The sequence below is a fragment of the Vairimorpha necatrix genome, chromosome 1, assembly GCF_036630325.1.
Source record: "Vairimorpha necatrix chromosome 1, complete sequence".
Classification (NCBI taxonomy): Eukaryota; Fungi; Microsporidia; family Nosematidae; genus Vairimorpha; species Vairimorpha necatrix.
The window spans coordinates 1548605-1567863 of record NC_088816.1 but is presented as its reverse complement, the minus strand read 5'-3'; the positions used below and the strand labels follow the sequence as shown (position 1 = coordinate 1567863).

Genomic DNA, 19259 nt, shown 5'->3' with positions numbered 1-19259 from the left:
CATCTTAAGATCAAATTATGAAACTGCGAAGTTTAGGTTCAATGCCAAACAAAAATAATTTAAGTAGTTTTAAAAATGAAGAAGGTTTTGATCAAGGTGCACTTATCGGAGTATCGATTAATATAAAATAATCTAGAACATTTTCAGAAGACGTGTTTTTTTCACCAGATAAAGATATCATAGTATTGATACAAAGTGCGCATGCGACGAATGTTGAAAAACAAAGTATTAAGGATTTTTTTATAGAATACTAAAAATAATACTAGTGAACAAAGGGAATGTAAATTTTCTTTCATTGTATTCTATGATGGAATACACTAAAAATGCTAATCGGAACCTCTAAAATGCAAAGGTAGACCTGCCGATCTACAAAATTTTTTTATCTCAAAAGCACACACTGAAAAACTTTAGGAACTAAAACTTACAATTGAATTAGAAGAAGTCGGGTCCTGAAAACGGGCCAAATTTTTAGTCGAATCGATTCTAAATTTATATATTAATGAATATATAGTATAAATTACTAAGAAAAATAAAAATACAATGTGATAACTAACAAAACGCGAATGAAGTTTTTTCCAGTGAATTAATAAGTAAAAAACATATGATAGCTTAAACTCATTTTTTTTATGATTCAGATAATATAATTTTAGCAGTTTAAGTTAAACTTACACGAAATGATGGTTATACAACAAATTATAAAATAATCGTATCATTTGATGAAATCAATATAAATTATACTAAAAAGACAATTACTTTTATGTTTTGCTACATTATGTATTAGATTGCTTAGAGAACTACTATTTTTGGTACTTAAATATTCTAGGCAAATTCACAATACAAAAATAGAATCTGTTATGATAAAATATCCCCAAGTGCAAGATGTTATTTTAATGTATCATTACTTATTGAATAATAAGCGAGAGAGTATTAATTAAAAAAAAATTATGCAATTCACCAGATGACATAGGGATATGCAATGTGTCAAGCCGTGGAAGCATAACCATTAGCAAATACAATATATCAAAAGATTTTATTACTTAATGTTTCAGTCTTAATATTTTCCCTTAAAAAATTCTTAAATGCTTGATCAAATTTTTTACTTATCAAAAATATTTGATTGATTAGCAATATAGTATATCTAAAATTATATTTATAATCTAATGCTCGTAAATTTTTCATACTTTCTTGCGAGGAAAAAAAAGTCCACAAACTTGGAATTTCTTAAAAAAGTTATACCTTATCTAAATTTATCATATGTTATATATAAAACATTTTTCTGAGCCAAGATTGAACATTTATAAGTAAATCTGTCGATTACAGAAAACAATGCCCATCTAACAGGAAAATGGTACGTGTTCAAAGGGATGGCGTACTAAGGCGCAAGGGGGTAATGATATTTAAATACAAATATGTTTTTATGTTTATAAAACTTTATCTGTTATATTTTTATTATGCTGATTTTCGTGGTTAGAATAAAATTACTCAGTGGGTTTGTAAAAAATTAAAAAAAAATACGATAAAACTATAAATTTTAGAGTAAAATTTTAAAATCTTATGAAAAAAACTTATATATATTTAGAAAATATACAACGTCTGCAAACTAAATATTTAAAAGGTACACATTATTTTTTTACGTTTTGTTAAAACGAGTCCCCGTCTTTAATAAATTTCTGTTGACACTATTTGAGGAAAAATAAGTAATCTATCTCTATTAATATTTTATAAAAACCCATTGAAATAAATTTTGCACGTTTTAAGCTAGGTACAAAATAAGACACAAAGTCTTTTATTTATATGAAAAAAATTCAAATGACTGAATAATTTCAAATAATAATATATATTACAAATATATTATCGTAGAATTAATAAAAATTATGAAAATTTATTTACATTTACTTTAAAGAAAATTATGTACTATATTGTCATATTTGACGTTTCGTTAAAAATCTTATGTAAGCTTTGACTAATAAAAAATATCTTTGATGCTTAAATATCAAAGTGTAAAATTATTTATAACTTGTCAATTATAAAAATTGACCAAATTGTTAAAGAACATGATAATTTGATCGGAAATATTTTGTAAAGACCTAACAAGAATTTTTAAAGGGAACTAATACTGATAGATGATTGTAGTACGTTTAGAAATGAAAAAAAAATCGGATTTCATGAAAGTTAAATTAGCTATATAATAACTACTGTGATTATGATTTTAAATATCAAACTTAGCATAGATAAATATATACATTTTTTAGATAAAAATAGTGCTTAAACAATTTCATACTAACAAAAAAAATTAAAAAACGTCTTAAGTTCGTTATGGAGACTATAATATTAATAATAAGTGAAATTTGTACTAATAAAAGAGAGGGGAAAACAATGTATAATATTTGTAAGTATATAGGACATTCTCTGTCAGTATATAAGTTTTACTTTTTTCTTTCCCTAAAAAAAGCCAAGACAAGATGATTAATTAGAACAAAATACAAAGATAAGCTCAAAATCAAATTAGTCCTAAGCAAATGTAAAAAAAAATATGTGTAGTATGGAAAAAACATTTATTATATAGCTCTATTTTGCTCACCTGATAAGCAAATTACGTGAGTACTTTCTTAACAAATGGTCTGTATAAATAGGGACGGATTAGTATGTGCTATTCGTCTTTGAAAAAGGTTGACTAAAACGACTTTTCGGATATATTATTATAAAAATAATAATCATAAAAGACAGATTTCTTATTTGACCATTAAATGTCTGATTTTTACGGGTTTAAAAAAATGTGCTCATGAAATAATAGATATTTTAAGGCGCCTTTTTATAACAATTAACTACATTTGCATATTTTGCGTTTGCTGTTCTATTTTTTTTTGTGGTTTGTAAATATGTATAGTTTCGTCTGTATTCCCAATAATTTGTTTTTTGATCTTCATAATTAAAAGTTTTCTCAGTAGCAACATAATCACTTAATACCAAGCTATATACAAAGAAACGAGAGATTCATAATGAAAGCTGATATACAATCTTATATTGATAGTAATAATCCTAAAATAAATCTCAGTGGAGTATAAAACAAGGAATTTAAATAATAAAATTCAATAGTGAAGAGTATCTCAAAGAACATATTCTCGAGTTTACATTATTTTTTTATTGACAAACAAAATTGCACTCTTTCAAAGCTTAATAAAAAATTTTATGTTTTTCTATTATTAAAAACTTTTGCTTTTGCGCCTAGATAGTTCTATTTGTTTGTTTGAATTTCTATGAGTCTTCATGTTTGTTCTCATATTTAATTGAGACTTTCAAATCTTTCATTTGGCTATTCTGATTTTTTGATTTTGTATTTCGAGACTAAAAAATAGAAATGAAATACCGAAATTTCGGAAATTAATTCGATGCTTTTGAAGCCGTATAGATAAATGCGAATAGTTTTGACGGTATTTAAAATGAGAATGTTGCTTGTCACGTGTAATTTCTTAGATCAAATTAGTAATTTAAGTACAGGCTCTTGCAATATCTTTTTTTTATATAATTTGGCCTTGTTTCTAATAGACTATCTAAATAAGTGCAAAAAATTCGTATGTTACTACAGACAAAGGCTTTTTAGCATAGTGGTAGGTATCACAAGTTATTGGCCATTGAAATTTTTGTACGATGGTTGGCTTTTCAATATATAAAATTTTTTTGATTTTTATTATGATCTCCAATTTTAATGGCATAAAAAATAATATTTCGAAATTGTATGTTTATCCTTATCTAAAAATTTTACTTAAATTTTTAATAGGGTAAAATAATAGGAAAAATAATGTTTGGGTTATGAAATTTAAATCTAGCTATTAAAAAGATTCTTTGAGATATTAATAAGTGGAAATTCTAGTTTTGAATATGTTTAATTGACACCGGCTAAAAATTTACTACTTTTTTAGTTAAAAAATGGACTTCGAAATTTATATTTACGAAATTCTGATTATAAAAGAATATGAATTTTTTTGTTAATAATGCATAAGAACCAATAATTAAAAGAAATTTTGATTATTCCTAAAAATATAAACTGGACAAAGCAATACTGTTATTTTTATTATCATTCATTATCATATGTTAATACGTTAATCAATTTGTTAAATTAATTTTATTTATATTAACTGTCAAATTGTGACTTAAATTAATAATGCTATAATTTGAATTTTTTAAACCCTTATGTCATTAAAATTATATTGGTATTTTCTTTTTAATCACTGTGAGTTGATATTATTTGTAAGTTATAATGGAGATTATCAATGTGATTTATATATTGGCAAAACAAATAAAGCTGACGAATTAAACGAATTTAAAATATTCATTTCTAGAGATAAAAACTTGTTTTATAAAGAAATTAAAGATCAATTGAAACTTAAGTACGAAATTAATCATCTTTTTGAAACTGGACTGTTTTTACATCAAATAGATGAAAGAGAATATGCTTCAATAAGAAATCTGGCCGAAAATATCGAAAATGAAAATGCAAAATTAAGTTTTTTAATTGCGTACAATATTATAAATACAGTTTCAATATTTTAGAATATAATCAAATTTGTTTTGAAATAGTTTTCTATGAGAAAAACATAAATACTATTTGTTGGGGACATACAAAAGTATTTACTTTAGAAAAAAAAAATTATTTCAATACATTAAGTATGGAAAGAAAAATGCGATTATTTATCGATTCAAAGAATAACGATTTATATTATAAATTTTTAGGTTTGCCCCAAAGATCAAACACTTTATATGCGAATATCGTTGGTGATAATACACAAAAGGAACATATTACTTTTTCAACGCTAGTTATGTTAGACATATATCGTATTAAAGAATCAAATGTACCAAATGCTTATAATTCAGAGAAAAAAACATTGAATGAATATAATCCTATCAATTTGCAACATTTAAAACTTGTTTGTGTTGAAAACTTATTAACTAAAAATAATTACTACGAAACCATTTTGGAAGATAAAAATGAGATCGAATTAAAGGAAATAACAGAATATAAATCAATAACTTTATATTCTAGTTATCTATATAACAATAAAATCTTTCTTAGATACAAAAAGAAGAAATTAAAAAAACGTGATATTTTAGATTATCATAATATGAGTAATGAAATTGAAAATTTTTTATACAAACATAACCCTCTTAATTCCATATGTATATATAAAATTAAAAAAATATATAAGGAAAATAAAAAGAATGTTAATATAATTGATTACAATAGCGTAAAGTATGCCGGAAATGAAGTACTAAAAAATAAACAAGATAAGAGATCTATTATTAGTTACAATACTGCTATAAATGAGATATTAATAAAACCAAATATTAGAGAATATCATGATATGTTTAAGAAAATAAAAAATGTATATCTAGCGTCAATAATTCATAATGGAAATTTCAATAAACGATACGAACACCCTATTCATGCCGTTTTCAAAGATTATATTTATTATAGACATAATTGTAGTAAATTTGCTAAAATTGACCCGAATTTTATAGTAGTATATATTCTCACAGTTATTAAAAAACAAAATACATGCACAAATTTGAAAGATTATAATCAAGAAAAAACTAAAAAACACATAGAATATTACAATACTTTCAAATTTGATTCTAAAACTATTGTAGAACATAAAATAAATCCATTCGAAAATTTTAACAATAATTTAATGATTGAAAATACTGACACTAATACAACCCCTGTTAAAAATAATACCATGGATGTTCTAAACAGGAGTAAAGATCTCGAGGATAATATTATATCACGTAAAAAATATTTTTCTTCTGATTCCGAATCAAATAATGACAATTTCAAAAAAGGAATGGGCCATCTAAGGTCAATTACTTGTTTTATATTTTTTTATTGATTTTTTATGTTCCATTTATTTTAAATTGAAGCGTGAATAAAAATTTTATATTAATAATAATGTCCATTTTGATTATTATATGTAACAACAATTATAGGTACTCATTGATAATGTATTTGTATCCATAGTATGTTATGATAATATATTTTAACGATGTGAGAAGTGCAAAAAAAATTTGGATCGACAGCAACAGTTTAAAATAAGTTTAAACATGAGTTTGACTTATTTGAATATTAAAGAACAACATAGAGGAGTAATAAACATATTGAACTATACCTTAAGTGCTTCAACTAAGATATTTCGGAAAACTTTAAAAATATTTTTTTCTGACAGTATTTGATAGTCGTGTATCTTTTGCTTTATGTAATAAATTATGTGCATTATACTTATACAAATTGAATTAATATACGTTTGTACAATGGCTCTATGTTATCAATATCTAATGTCCGTGTGTATCGCAGTCCTTCTTTCAAGTATATAGGTTATAAAATATATTCATAGTTCTTTATTATTTTTAGACTAAGTTTATATTTATATGTATATATTACTAAAAATACTAAATTATCCGTAAAACACGATTAAATTACCATGAGCATAAAGTTTAAACAATATAACAAAGCTTCATTTTTGGTATGATTAATTACATAAAATTATCCAAACATTATTTATTTCGATTTTTAAAAGATTTTTTTGTTTTTGTATATTGATCTTCATATTTTTTTTTTGGAAGCAAAAATAGATATAATAAATTGAAACATACAGTATTGCGTGTTTTAAACAATGTATGTCAATCTATTAAAAAATTACTGAGTAAATTTTTTTTATATAAGGTGTAATTTAATGCTTTTTTTATGCAGCAAACTATAGAAAAGAGCCTCGTTAACGCTTAATGCAAAGAATGAATTTAAATAAATAATTATGTAAATTATTATTATAATGATTATAATATTTACCATTACAATGAACATAATGCTATGTTCAATAAAGATGTGTGCAAATTTTTTTTTGATACATTCTATGAATTGTCCAAATAGCATAATGTACTATACAAGAGAAGTTCGTTTTACATCAAAGGCATTAAGTCTCTTTATGAAGTGTGGAATGATTTAAAATTTTATACTCAATCAAATTTAGTAGATTAAATTCTAAGTAAATAATCAATTATAAATATTAAACTATTTAAATTCCAGAACAAATCTTCAAAAAATACGCAAAAAAAATGTGCAAAAAAAGCTATATGAATTAATTTCTGCCACCATAATCAAAAGACCTTCTATTTACCTTTAAACACAATATATGCCCCTTGATTTTATCAAGATTTTTTTAATGTTTTTATTGTAAGAATATAAACATCATTACATATAATCTAGTCTGGTAATTTCTAAAATAGTAATTGAGGTGTTCTAGAATTATTTTTATATTAATATTTTCTTCTTGCTATACATTTTTACATAAACTATTTATTTAAAAAAACAATTTTTATTGTTATAAATATTGTAAAATTGCTCCAAATATCTCATGATAGAAATTTATGATTATGATCATTTTATCATACAACTATTCTAACTTTATTTTATGAGTAAATATAAAATAAAACCCTTTATTATATCTAAACTAAAAGTTATTTGCCATAAGTTCAGATCTATTTATCTTTGAAGCTATTATAAATTATTTGCTAAATTTAAATTCTTAAAGATTGGGCGGATTTTTAATGGTGCCATATAATTATTTTTGTGGGAAAATCGCTCTCAAAATAGACGTAAATACCATAATGAAAACCGAAGGGAAATTGACTTGAAGACACTAAATGCATTGTCAAATTTTAATTTGAATTCAGCTCAAAAAAGATATTTTAAATACTCCAATTTATTTCTTAATTATCTGATGTGTCCCTGTTATTCCCTTGCTTAAACATTTAATTTTGAATTAGTCGTAGTATGTTAGCGTTCCTTCTACGTAGAAAAATCAGACGTCGTAGAGACATGATATCATAAAACTAATTCTGTTATTGAGTTAAAAAATGAAGTATTATCATATTTAAGAGTCGATATATTTTATTATATTTGGTTATTAGACAAAAATACGCAGAATTTTGGATTGCCCGGGTGTTATACCTTTCTTGCATATTCCTTTTGCATGTTAAAATGCCAATCATATCACAAAAATGTTCTAACATGTACTAAAATAAATGTTTTATGCGTCGATGTGGAAGAATTAGTGTTTACAACTCTCAGAATTTTTTTTATATTACAAATATATTTTTTAATTAATTGCTATAATTTAATTGCAATGTTTATTAAACATTATCACGTATATGTGAATAAAGATATGCTTCTAGATTTGTAGAGCATATAAAATACGTTTAAATGACGATTTAAAACATTTTAGTTGAACAATAATATTAAAATTTCAAAAATAACTATAACAGTATTTCGTTATATTTACATAATAATAAATTTCCTGGTCTGGGGGTTTGATGTATATTTAAACCTGTTTAATATATTTGTCGTAAACCCCAATAATTTGAGAAACAATAATCATTAATTTCTTGATCATCATATTGATTGGACCCTTATATGAGACAACTATCATTGAGTTTTTCTTATTGATTCATTTAGTGCAACGCCTTTATTTCAATTTGATAAAATTTGATTTTTAACTATCTGATAAAAGCTTAATTTATTGGTAAAATTAACTAAATTTATTCGATATCCTTGTAATATAATGTTAAATTTTCGCAAAGACACATAGATATTGGGGAAGATAAAAAGAATCAAAAATATTAGCAAAATAACATTTGCTAAATTTGTTCTTCAATAAAATTTTTTATGATCTAAATGCTCGAACTGAATTATAAAATTTTTAATCGAAGGATATATACAACAACGATATTTTATATAGGGATGTAATTATATTAATTTTATCTTCGAAATATGCACTGAATAATCAGAAAACAATAAAGGCCTGCGAAAAATATATAAAATAAGCAACTATTTGTAAATATAAAAAACTTAAACGTTTTGTTTTTTAATAATTCATAAATTATCGTAATAAAAAAATTGTATGGACACCATGTCTATATTTTTTATTAAAATTAAATAAAAATATCTAAAGTTAGAAGTTTTGTTATAAAACCTTTTTACATCGCAATTTATTAATCAGATACAATTGTTTTTTTAAATCATCACGCCACAAGACTCTCGAACAGGCTGACTATAAAATTAAAACAAATGATAATAACATTCTATATTTTTACTTTATTTGGTTATCTTTTATAGTAAAGATATAAATTACTTGAGTCATGAATGTAACGATTTAAAATTTGTGTTGTAAAATAATACCGTTCAAAAAATATTTTGTTATAATTCTAAAAAATGACATAACCGAATAAAATACTCTGTTGTATTAAATTCTTTTATAAAATCAATGAATTTGATAAAAAAAACTTATATATTACAGATGATAAAAATCTAATTACTAGGCTTTTGCTCTCAAATAGTATTTGGTGAATATTATTAAACGAGAAATAATTACAAAACGTTATAAGAAATTTATTTTGTACAATTGATCAATGAATAAGAATTGAATGTTTTAATCTATTCCATACCAAACTAAAGTTTTATTTATAACTTCACTCCCATCCTTTGCGACCTAAACAAATTATGTATATATTGGATGCTACACATTAGCTACTAATAGATGATTTTTTCATTTTCTGTTCTTCTATTTTTAATCTGATGTGAATTTTATATATATAATAATTTGCAGAAAAAAATGTAGACACCGAATTATTTTAGTTGCTAAAACGGACTGCTTTTTCCGATAAAAATAATGTTTAAACACGAAAAAAACAATAAAATGCAAACTCTTTTTAAGTAAAAAATATCAAGTTGATAACTGTCAATTTATGATTTTTATTAATTATTTATATAAATATCGATAATTTATGGCCCCAATGTTATTATGGTTAACTAAGTTTATTCTATTTGTATATTGCGACTCATATTTACTATTTAATTATAAAGAAGATGATACTTGTGATTGTTATATTAGTCTTCCTAATAAGGCAGAAATTGATGATAATTGCAAAGTTTTTTTGTCTAAATACGAAAAACGGTTGTACGAAGAAGCAAGACATTCATGTAGTGCTGATATCTCCATAAAAAAAGTTTATGAGGAAGGACTTATACTGGAAGTGGTGGATAAAAAAGATTACGAAAAAATTGGAAGATTGGCTGGAATAATTACCAATGTGAAAACCCGTGAGATATTTTTGAACAATGAAAATTATCGAAAGTGTAGTTTGAATAAATGCCAGCACACAAATTTTTTTTTCGAAATAGTATTTTATGAACCGAAAAAACATAAAATTACATGGGAACATAGTGCAATGTACGATTACGATCCGAAATATGTTTTCGGTAAACTAATGCTACACAGAACTAGAAGTTTAACTATAAGTGCTGGTTTTTATGAATTATTTATAGAAAATTTAAACTCCTCCATTCGCTCGGATACACATAAATTGAACATTACAAATAACAAAAATGACATAGAAAAAAAGAATTGAAGGTATAGACAACAAAAAAATACCGATGTTCTAAAAATTAAAACTAACCGTCGAAATCTTAAGTTTCTAACACGGCTTTTGTAATTATATGTAATATTTTGATTAGGTTTTTTATATTTATATTTAAATTTGTTTTTTTTTTTTTTGGATTTTTGAAAGAGATAATCCTTGTTTTTGATGAAGCTGAGAGCAATTGTATGATCTTCTTGGGAATTAAATGTGATTAAACAAGAAACGGACACGACATTATTTTTTATTGTGAACATGAGTAAGGCAATTGACCAAATAATTAACAAACTAGCTTGAGGTGCGTAAGATCAACGGCATACTAGAGTATATACAAAGTCTATTTTATCAGAGGATATTTTTGTAGATATCTGATAACTTTTTAAGGTATAAGCTTGAAGTTGCTTGAAAGAAAGGTCTAGAGCTGTAAAATACTGATCAGACAGACAAATATTATAAAGAAGAAGCGTGAATGATAAGACCCAGTAAAATATATATAATTTACAATTTTAAACATTCGCAGTAATTACAAAACTATGAAATTAAATTTTCCTTGATAATGTTAATTTATACATCAATATTTCCTAAAATCGAAAATTATTAATTATAAATTCTTTTTATCTAAACTACATGGTTCTTTTATTTCGTTTAAATATATGACGTATTTATATTTGTTCTTATTGATAATATTAAAGTGAAATTTTACCGTAAAAATCATATTAAATATTCGAAAATTATTGACCAACTTTGTCTTTAGGTATATGGTTTCTAGTATAGTAAATTAAGATAAAATTGTTGTTTAAAAAGATATAAGTAAACATTTGCAAATATACATAATTGATTATGCTAAAACTTTTTACGTATGTAAATGCTATAATATTTTAAAAAACGTTTTTAGTGATTATAATTTAAACACTTAGAAAGCATATCAAAAATTAAAAAAGAGTAATCATTCGACAAAATTGCTATAAAACAAGATAAAAAGTTACAATTTTTGAGATTCTTTGGTATTTTATTTATAATTTTATGATTAGAAAAAAAAATTGTAACTAGTTATCATTACTTGTAATTTATCATAGACGATCTAAATAACTCGCTATTTTTTTTTAGATAATATTATATAAGATATAACTTTTACAAATGTATTTTTTATAAAAAATCGATTCGAATGTATTTATTACTTTAATTTATATTTTAAGGGCAGAGAATGTTTTTAAGGTTCAATACGAGTACCATTAATAACTTTAAATATTCAATAGAACTCTTTTGCAGTTAAACATTATACATATGCTGAAAATAACCTCTGGTATAATTTATTTTAATAAATGTTTTTATTACTGATATTATTCTATTTGTTTTGTAAAACATTAATTTAATGTACTTTTAGCAAATTAATAAAATTTTGAAGTTTATATCTCATACTAATGTGTTCATGATGAATAAAAACATTATAACTAACGGGGTCTACAAAACATATGTTAATGTATTATAGTAAATCTTTAATTTCTATTATACAACTAAACGTTAAATATACGTTTATACATCATATCTTATTTTTTATTTTTTACTTATATCATAATGTTATCTGAAGAATTAACAAAAAAGTGTAGATTGTAACAAATAAATATAAGTATTTTAAACTACTTAAGATTAGAAACTATTGTGAAAAATTTTTAAAACATCATAATACCTTTGTTTTCATTTAAGAAAATTTTTTTCTATACAATCATTGCATCTATATGGTAGTAATGAATTGATATAATATTGGCTGTTATATGTATTATTTTTAATACACAATTTACTCTACTTCATACCTTATGATGTGTATTTTAGTGTATAGATTGCTTATGAAACCAATAACTGACTTTAATAAATTAACAATATGGTAATATTTGAAAATTTACATTGATACTACAAAAGAAGCCGGTAAATTTGTAGACTTTTATTCTCTTCTCATTAAAGAAAAAGGTTTATCGTTCGTAAAAAAACATTACACATATCTTTTGTTGTTGTCATTGATTTTCTTTTTATAATGGATTTGTTAAATAATGCGTTCCTTTCTTTTTAATATTTTTAAATGGATAAAATATATATTTATTTTTATTAGTAAATAATTTACAGAAGATGCATTTGGTACGTATCTACAATAAAGTGATTACTGAAGTGTTAGTATTCATATGATCTTCTTGTAATAAGATTTCTTATATTTACAGCAGATAAAAACGAATATGAAAAAAATAAAAGTCAAGCTTGTCAAACTAAAGATGAGGACGTTAGAAAAAAATTTTACAATAATGTAGAGTATTATAAACGTAGCATGAATTATTAGAATAAAGTAAATTTACAGAGAAGGTCTTTATTGAAAAAAAAACAAGAAACTCTTGATTAGGCACACATTTAAATGTTCAATATTAAAGAAAAAAGGGATTCATGTATATGACATTTGTATCAAATTAAAAGTATCTGAAATTTTTTTTTGATTTTTTTAAGTAAAAAAAATTGTTGAATTTTCTAATCATTTGCATGTTATTGATTCTAAAACAAAAATTGAACGCAATAAACCAGATATATGAAGCCTCAATAGTTTTATCGAAATTACATAATAAAAATACAAATTGATATATGAGAAATCGCGAGCATTGACAGAAGCGATTTGTTTTATGCAAATACGAAAATTAATTAAAAAATAGATAAGACCTAGAGCCTCTTAATGCAGATAATCACTTAATAAATTACAAAAAAAATAAATTGTTTATTTAAAATAAACCACTTTAAGAATACGATGCCTTTACTAAGTATGATCACAATGTAAATATAAAAAAAAATTTTATTTAAATGTTTAATTTTAGTTTAGTCTTGCACAAAATAAACTTGATACCTATAATTTGTGCAGTTGAGAAAACGACGATCAAGACAAATTTAAAGATGAAGACTAGACTAATTCCTATTTATCAGGTTCTGATAACTAAACTGGCAATTATTCATTGTGTTGCTCTCATTTCTGCTTTCAATGTGGTTTTATGTTCTTTCCAGTTGTATTTCATTAGGGTTTTAATAAAAATGTAATATCCAAATTTTAATGTGTTAATTTTCACTTAAGCGTTGACTACGAGAAATTAGGTTAGGTTTATATAAAATTGCATGATTAAACCTTTGTAACTTGTCATTTAATGTTTTACGTTAAGATATGATATATTAATAATTAATATATCATATCTTAATATGTTTTGTCCACAATAATACGATTGATCAAATGAAACAAATCACTTGTTTAACCTTTGACTAATATAATAATATAAATTTTAAAGCTATGGTTTCTGACAAATCACAAAAAAAATTTATGCTAAAATATCAAACCTTAGCTTTTTGAGATGGTTTTTAATATTAATATAATGCAAAAGAAATCAAATTCTTATATATTTTTTCGTAGACAAAAAAAAATTTCAGTACAACTACCATTCAAAGGTTCATGTACAAACACAATTTTATGATATATATATATATATATATATATATAAAAGAATTTATTGTGCAAAAAAAATATATTTATAATTAATGCATGCGACAACTTCATTATTTTAGTATATCAGTTGGTAGATAAAAAACTTAAGAGAGATTGTTTCTTATAGATATTTTGTACTGTAATAAATGAACCATTGCAAAAATTAATAAAGTTATATGTTTACTAATTTTAATTCCTAAAACTTTGTGTATAAGGCAAACAAATTTTGATACATACAGCAATGTTTATTATATCTTTTAAAAACAATTCTTTGAACTTATGTGTTTGAATTTAATTACTATATTTTATTTCTTGTTTTATAATAAAAAATTCTATGAAACAATTATACGCAGATTTTCAATGTTGATTTTCGCTAGTATTTATTAATTACATTGAAAAAATACTCTTATGTATGTGTTTCTGTTTTAAATTTTTTTTATTAATTTTAGATGAAATGTATGAATTATATTTGCAAATTTAAAAACCTTTCTAAGAGAACATAAGATTTGATGTCTCTCATAGGCAAATATCCTGCTTATTTAGTGCATAGATTTTTGTATGTTATATAATACGTTCAATGCTGTTTTAACGCTAAAATTATAAATATTTATTAATATACAATTGTAAAGGCCGATGTATCTTAAGTTTTTGATATAATTCATTATAAACATGGGTCATATGTATAAATATAGCACCGAATGTATAAAATATCAAAACCAAAATTAGAATTGTACCATAGGATTCATTTTGTCTATGCTTTTAAGTTTTTAATGTCATTAAACTCAAGATGATTAAAAAATCATTAAAAGTATGGTTAGAAAAAAAAGAATATTAATTTCGAAAAATATATTTTTATCCATAATCCAAAATATACAAAATAAAGGTTTTTTCTATTTAAACGCAAATACAACTATAAATAAGTTAGATATAAAAAGTTGGAGCATTTTCACTTTATCCCCCCTTACCAATATAAATACAGAATTTTTAAAAAATATCCCTTTTTTTCGAAATTCGAAGCGGAAAAAATGTGAAGGAGCAAAAGTCAAAAAAATAAAGTTGTAATAAAATAGCATATTTACCAAAAATAAAACAATTGTTTTTTCGTTTTTTTTTCCAATTTTTTAAAATTTCCTTCTTCCAATTATTGATCAAGATTTATCTTTATTGTACATTGCAATGTATAACAACGAAAATCTCTATATAAACAATATTATATAAGGTTCATTTGCTGTTATAAATGGATATTTTTCAAAAATTAAAGAATTTTCCAAACATGTAATATTTTACTTTTGGAGCTAAAATATAACATATCTTATTAAATTGGCATTATATACGATTCAATAATTCTTTAAAGAGAATAAATATAACATAATTATTCTCTGTTTGTCTAGAAAAACCAATGAAAACCTAAAAAACAAGACTAATAAATATACTACCAAACTAAGAATAACCAAACCTAGAATCTGTTTTAAACAACATAAACTGTGTATAAACATGTTTATCTTTGGCAAAAAATTAATTGTAATGACAAAAGAAAGCAATAGGTTAAAACATATTTTTACAAATTTAGACTTCTATTTAACTCATAGTTTATTAGAAAACATTATTAAATTGGTTTAAATAATATATTTTTCATAAACTATGTTCAAATTAGATATTTCTAAGACCATTTTTTTACTTATGTAAATTTTTCTCTGTTCCTTTCCGCTCTGGACGCTTCGACTTTTAAAAAACAGGGCTAAAAATAAAAAATTCTGTATTTATATTGGTAAGGGGGGGGGGGATAAAGTGAAAATTAGCCAAAAAGTTTTAAAAAAAATTATTAAAAGTCAAAATCTTTAGTTATCTATAGTGAATGTTGTAGATAATGATATCGAATCTTTAAATCTATCACTGTTAGTATTTCCTTATAAGAATATAAATTCAATGCAAACCAACGTATTAATATAATGCTTTCGTGTGGATTATTTTTGTAAAAGAAAAATGAAAAAATTCATTTTCTATGAAATCTAATTTTATACTTTTAGTAAAATAAAAATATTAAAACTAGTATCGAAACTTTTGACTATTATAATTGTTATCTTACATGCACATAATTACATATAACGCAATCCTCTGATTTTTTAAATAAAAAAAAAATGTCATCTGTTCATTATTTTACTAGAGTAAAGCCTCAAGTTCAAAATAAATATTATCCAGAGATTAGAAATTATTCTTGATAAAAGTCTAAATTTTTTGATCTTTATACATATGCGATCTAAAGAATGTTAATTTATTTATGGGGTGTTTTTGATCAGAATTAATATTTGACGTATAACCCAATAAATGTTAATAAAAATTAAAGTGAATTGTCTGTAACAAGATTTTCTTCTCGTAGCATATTTAATACTAACAAATAACAAATATGTAATATGTAATATGTATTTACTTAGATATTGAGGTTAATTAAACATATCATAAAGCCTTTCTAGAGGCTTTCTTTTATTTTTCGACATTTGTTAAATTAAATATATTACAATTTCGGTTTTTTTTTACGAAAATCATAAATTTGAAAAGACGTCAAAGTCATGTATATTGTAATTTAATATATAAAAAACGAATTATCTGAACCCTTATGGTTTGTAAAATATTTTTGTATTTTCTTTTTGGTTTCAGTAAAATAACTTTTTTTGTAAATCACAAAGAAAATAATGTTTGTGATGGATACGTTGGATTTTCAAAAGAAGTTGATGAATATGATGAAGTCAAAATTTTTCTCTCTAATGATTTAAATATTTTGGAAATAAAAATTGATTCTAACTCATACGTTGCAGATATTGTAACATTAGTAAATGAATTTGGTTTACCTCTAATTCCTATAGACATGAAAGAATATGAAAAACTTCGAATTTTAGGTTCAAATATACAAGACAGCGAACTGCGTGATTATTTTAATGATAGTGTAAAATATTTTAAATGTAGTTTTAACTGTGATGAGTACAAAACCTGTTTTTTAGAATATATTTTATATGATGCAAAAACCAACACTGTTTCATGGGCACATAGCTCTCCGTTGTTTCTTGATAAGAATTTTATTTCTGAAAATTCGTGCTGGCAAAACAAATGTGATTTAAAAATTGATGCATCGAGCCTAGATAGAATTATTGAATATTTAAACAAAAAATGCGATTTAGACACTCCCAACGTTTTAAGAGAAATAAAGAATGAGAAAATCAAGAAAAAATTATTGTTACAAGATGAGTTGATAAATTCATCTTCTATAAAGTCCTGGGGAAATATGATAACAGAGTTGGATATCGAGTCTAGTGATGATAATCAACAAAATAATTTTCAACGTACAATTAATGATCATAATCATAATAAAACAGAAAAAAGAAATTTAAACAATTCAAATGTTAATATGAAAACTGGAAACAACAATAACAACAAGAAAAATGCAGAACCTTCATCAAATCGTGGTGCAAATAACAATAATTCTAAAACCCCCGATGTCCCTTATGGAGGCTCATTGCGATATTACCACTACGTTATCATGTTTTTAGTAGCAGCACTTTCAGTATGTATTTATTCTAAATATAAAAAGTAATTAATTTTTTTTTTTATGCAAAAATAATATTTTTTTATTTGCTATTAAAATGGTCATTTCATGCTTTCATTCTTGCGTAATTATTTTATTCCGTATATTTATAATTAAAATTTCTCGCTACAAAGCAAAAAAAAGGAAAAACACACATTTTTTTTTGTACAGATAAATTTTAATCTTTGCAGCACGTATAATTTTGATCGTGGCTTATAATTCAAATTATTGAATATGTATTTTTTCATTGCTTTCTACGATAAAATTGTTTTTTGATACATTTCAATACCTATATAGATAGTTGTAACCTCATTTCTTTTTTATAATTTTACATTTATTATTTGTGTTGTTTTATATACTTTATAATTTTGAATTGTGCAAGCATTCGAGAATATTCATATTTTAAGTATATAATTTTTGTAGTTTATTATGGCTTCTATATTGTATATAGTCAGCTATGATTTGTTTCGTCATTTACCACCAAATAACATATAAAATTATAATTATCCAACATTTGTATTGTTAAAATATTTTAGTGTTAAAATATTTATTTATTACAGTTGACAATTTCTTATTAGAAAATAAAATGTTATATTTGCATTTTTATATTATTATTCATATAATCTTAATTTGTTATTCAACTAAATTTTATATTATTAAAGCATCATGCATATATGTCTAATACAATAATTTTGCTGTGTTATTCACTATTGTACATATACATGACAATCGAGAACTTATATTATTTTGTTAATAGTTTATAATTTTATAAAAATATTATAAGGAAGTCTCGAACGTGTATATATATCTTTTAAAACATTATTTAAATACCTAACTAGAATTAACGATATTATACGAATAATAGCCTTAGATAAATATAAGAAGTTAATAAAAAGCTAATTTTCGAATATATTAGAAGTCAGAAAAAAACCAAAAATAAGCCTTATTTTAAAATCATGATTAAATATCAGTCTCTGTGGAAATTATGTGACATTTTTACATGAAATAAAAAATGATGCTTTATCTTACAAAGTGTATTAACCTCCCTAGATGTACAATTACATATGATACTATGTTCTTATCAAACTCAGGTTTATCGCGTATCTCAAATATTATTGATCATTTTTACTGGTAGTCTAAAAATTTCTTTAGTATCTAGTGTTCATTGGTTTAAGTAAAAATTTAGTTTTTTCATTTTTTAAGTGAAGACATATATAGAAGATGTAAATCGGTTCAATGTTTTATATAAAATTTAAGAGACAACTATACTAAATCAAATTACCAACTACTAATTTTTTTTTAACGCATTCTTACACCTTCACATTGCTTATAATCTTATATCAACCGAGTTTAAAAACGGAATAAAACGCATTAATTATATAAATACTCGTTTATTTTTACAATAAAACCTCTAATATTGTTAGTATCATAATTCTCTTTTTGTTTCAAAAAAAAGTACATTACAATATGTGCAAACCATATTCTTATAATAATCTAATAACTGCCCCAACAAAAATGTCCCAAAAATTGGCAAAATTAGTCAAGAGACGTGTTTATAACTTTTTTTTTTGCATAATGACTGTACATTATACGGAATATATAGACCTCTACTTAATTTTCTCAAAGGTTTTACTAACCTAAACTATATAGTATTTTTTTTAAACCTAAATCTATTTTCTTGTTTCGAATCTTTTGATATATCGTAATCGAATATGATGT

General features: G+C 23.4%; 4 protein-coding genes across 4 annotated transcripts; all 4 read left to right on the top strand.

Annotated features, from left to right (window-relative positions):
* Nucleotides 1–4191: 4191 nt before the first annotated feature.
* On the top strand, nt 4192–4551 carry VNE69_01408 (putative SP-containing membrane protein; the record flags this gene model as incomplete). Its single annotated transcript, XM_065472545.1, has 1 exon — nt 4192–4551. The coding sequence occupies one exon, from the start codon at nt 4192–4194 to the stop codon at nt 4549–4551; it is 360 nt and encodes a 119-aa protein (XP_065328617.1).
* A 116-nt stretch (nt 4552–4667) lies between these two features.
* Nucleotides 4668–5885, top strand: VNE69_01407 (uncharacterized protein; the record flags this gene model as incomplete). The annotated part of the gene is made up of 1 exon (XM_065472544.1): nt 4668–5885. One exon carries the CDS (start codon nt 4668–4670, stop codon nt 5883–5885), a length of 1218 nt encoding a protein of 405 aa, XP_065328616.1.
* Nucleotides 5886–9840: 3955 nt separating this feature from the next.
* Nucleotides 9841–10455, top strand: VNE69_01406 (putative SP-containing protein; the record flags this gene model as incomplete). The annotated part of the gene is made up of 1 exon (XM_065472543.1): nt 9841–10455. One exon carries the CDS (start codon nt 9841–9843, stop codon nt 10453–10455), a length of 615 nt encoding a protein of 204 aa, XP_065328615.1.
* Nucleotides 10456–16577: 6122 nt separating this feature from the next.
* VNE69_01405 (putative SP-containing membrane protein) lies at nt 16578–17549 on the top strand (the record flags this gene model as incomplete). The annotated part of the gene is made up of 1 exon (XM_065472542.1): nt 16578–17549. One exon carries the CDS (start codon nt 16578–16580, stop codon nt 17547–17549), a length of 972 nt encoding a protein of 323 aa, XP_065328614.1.
* Nucleotides 17550–19259: the final 1710 nt, after the last annotated feature.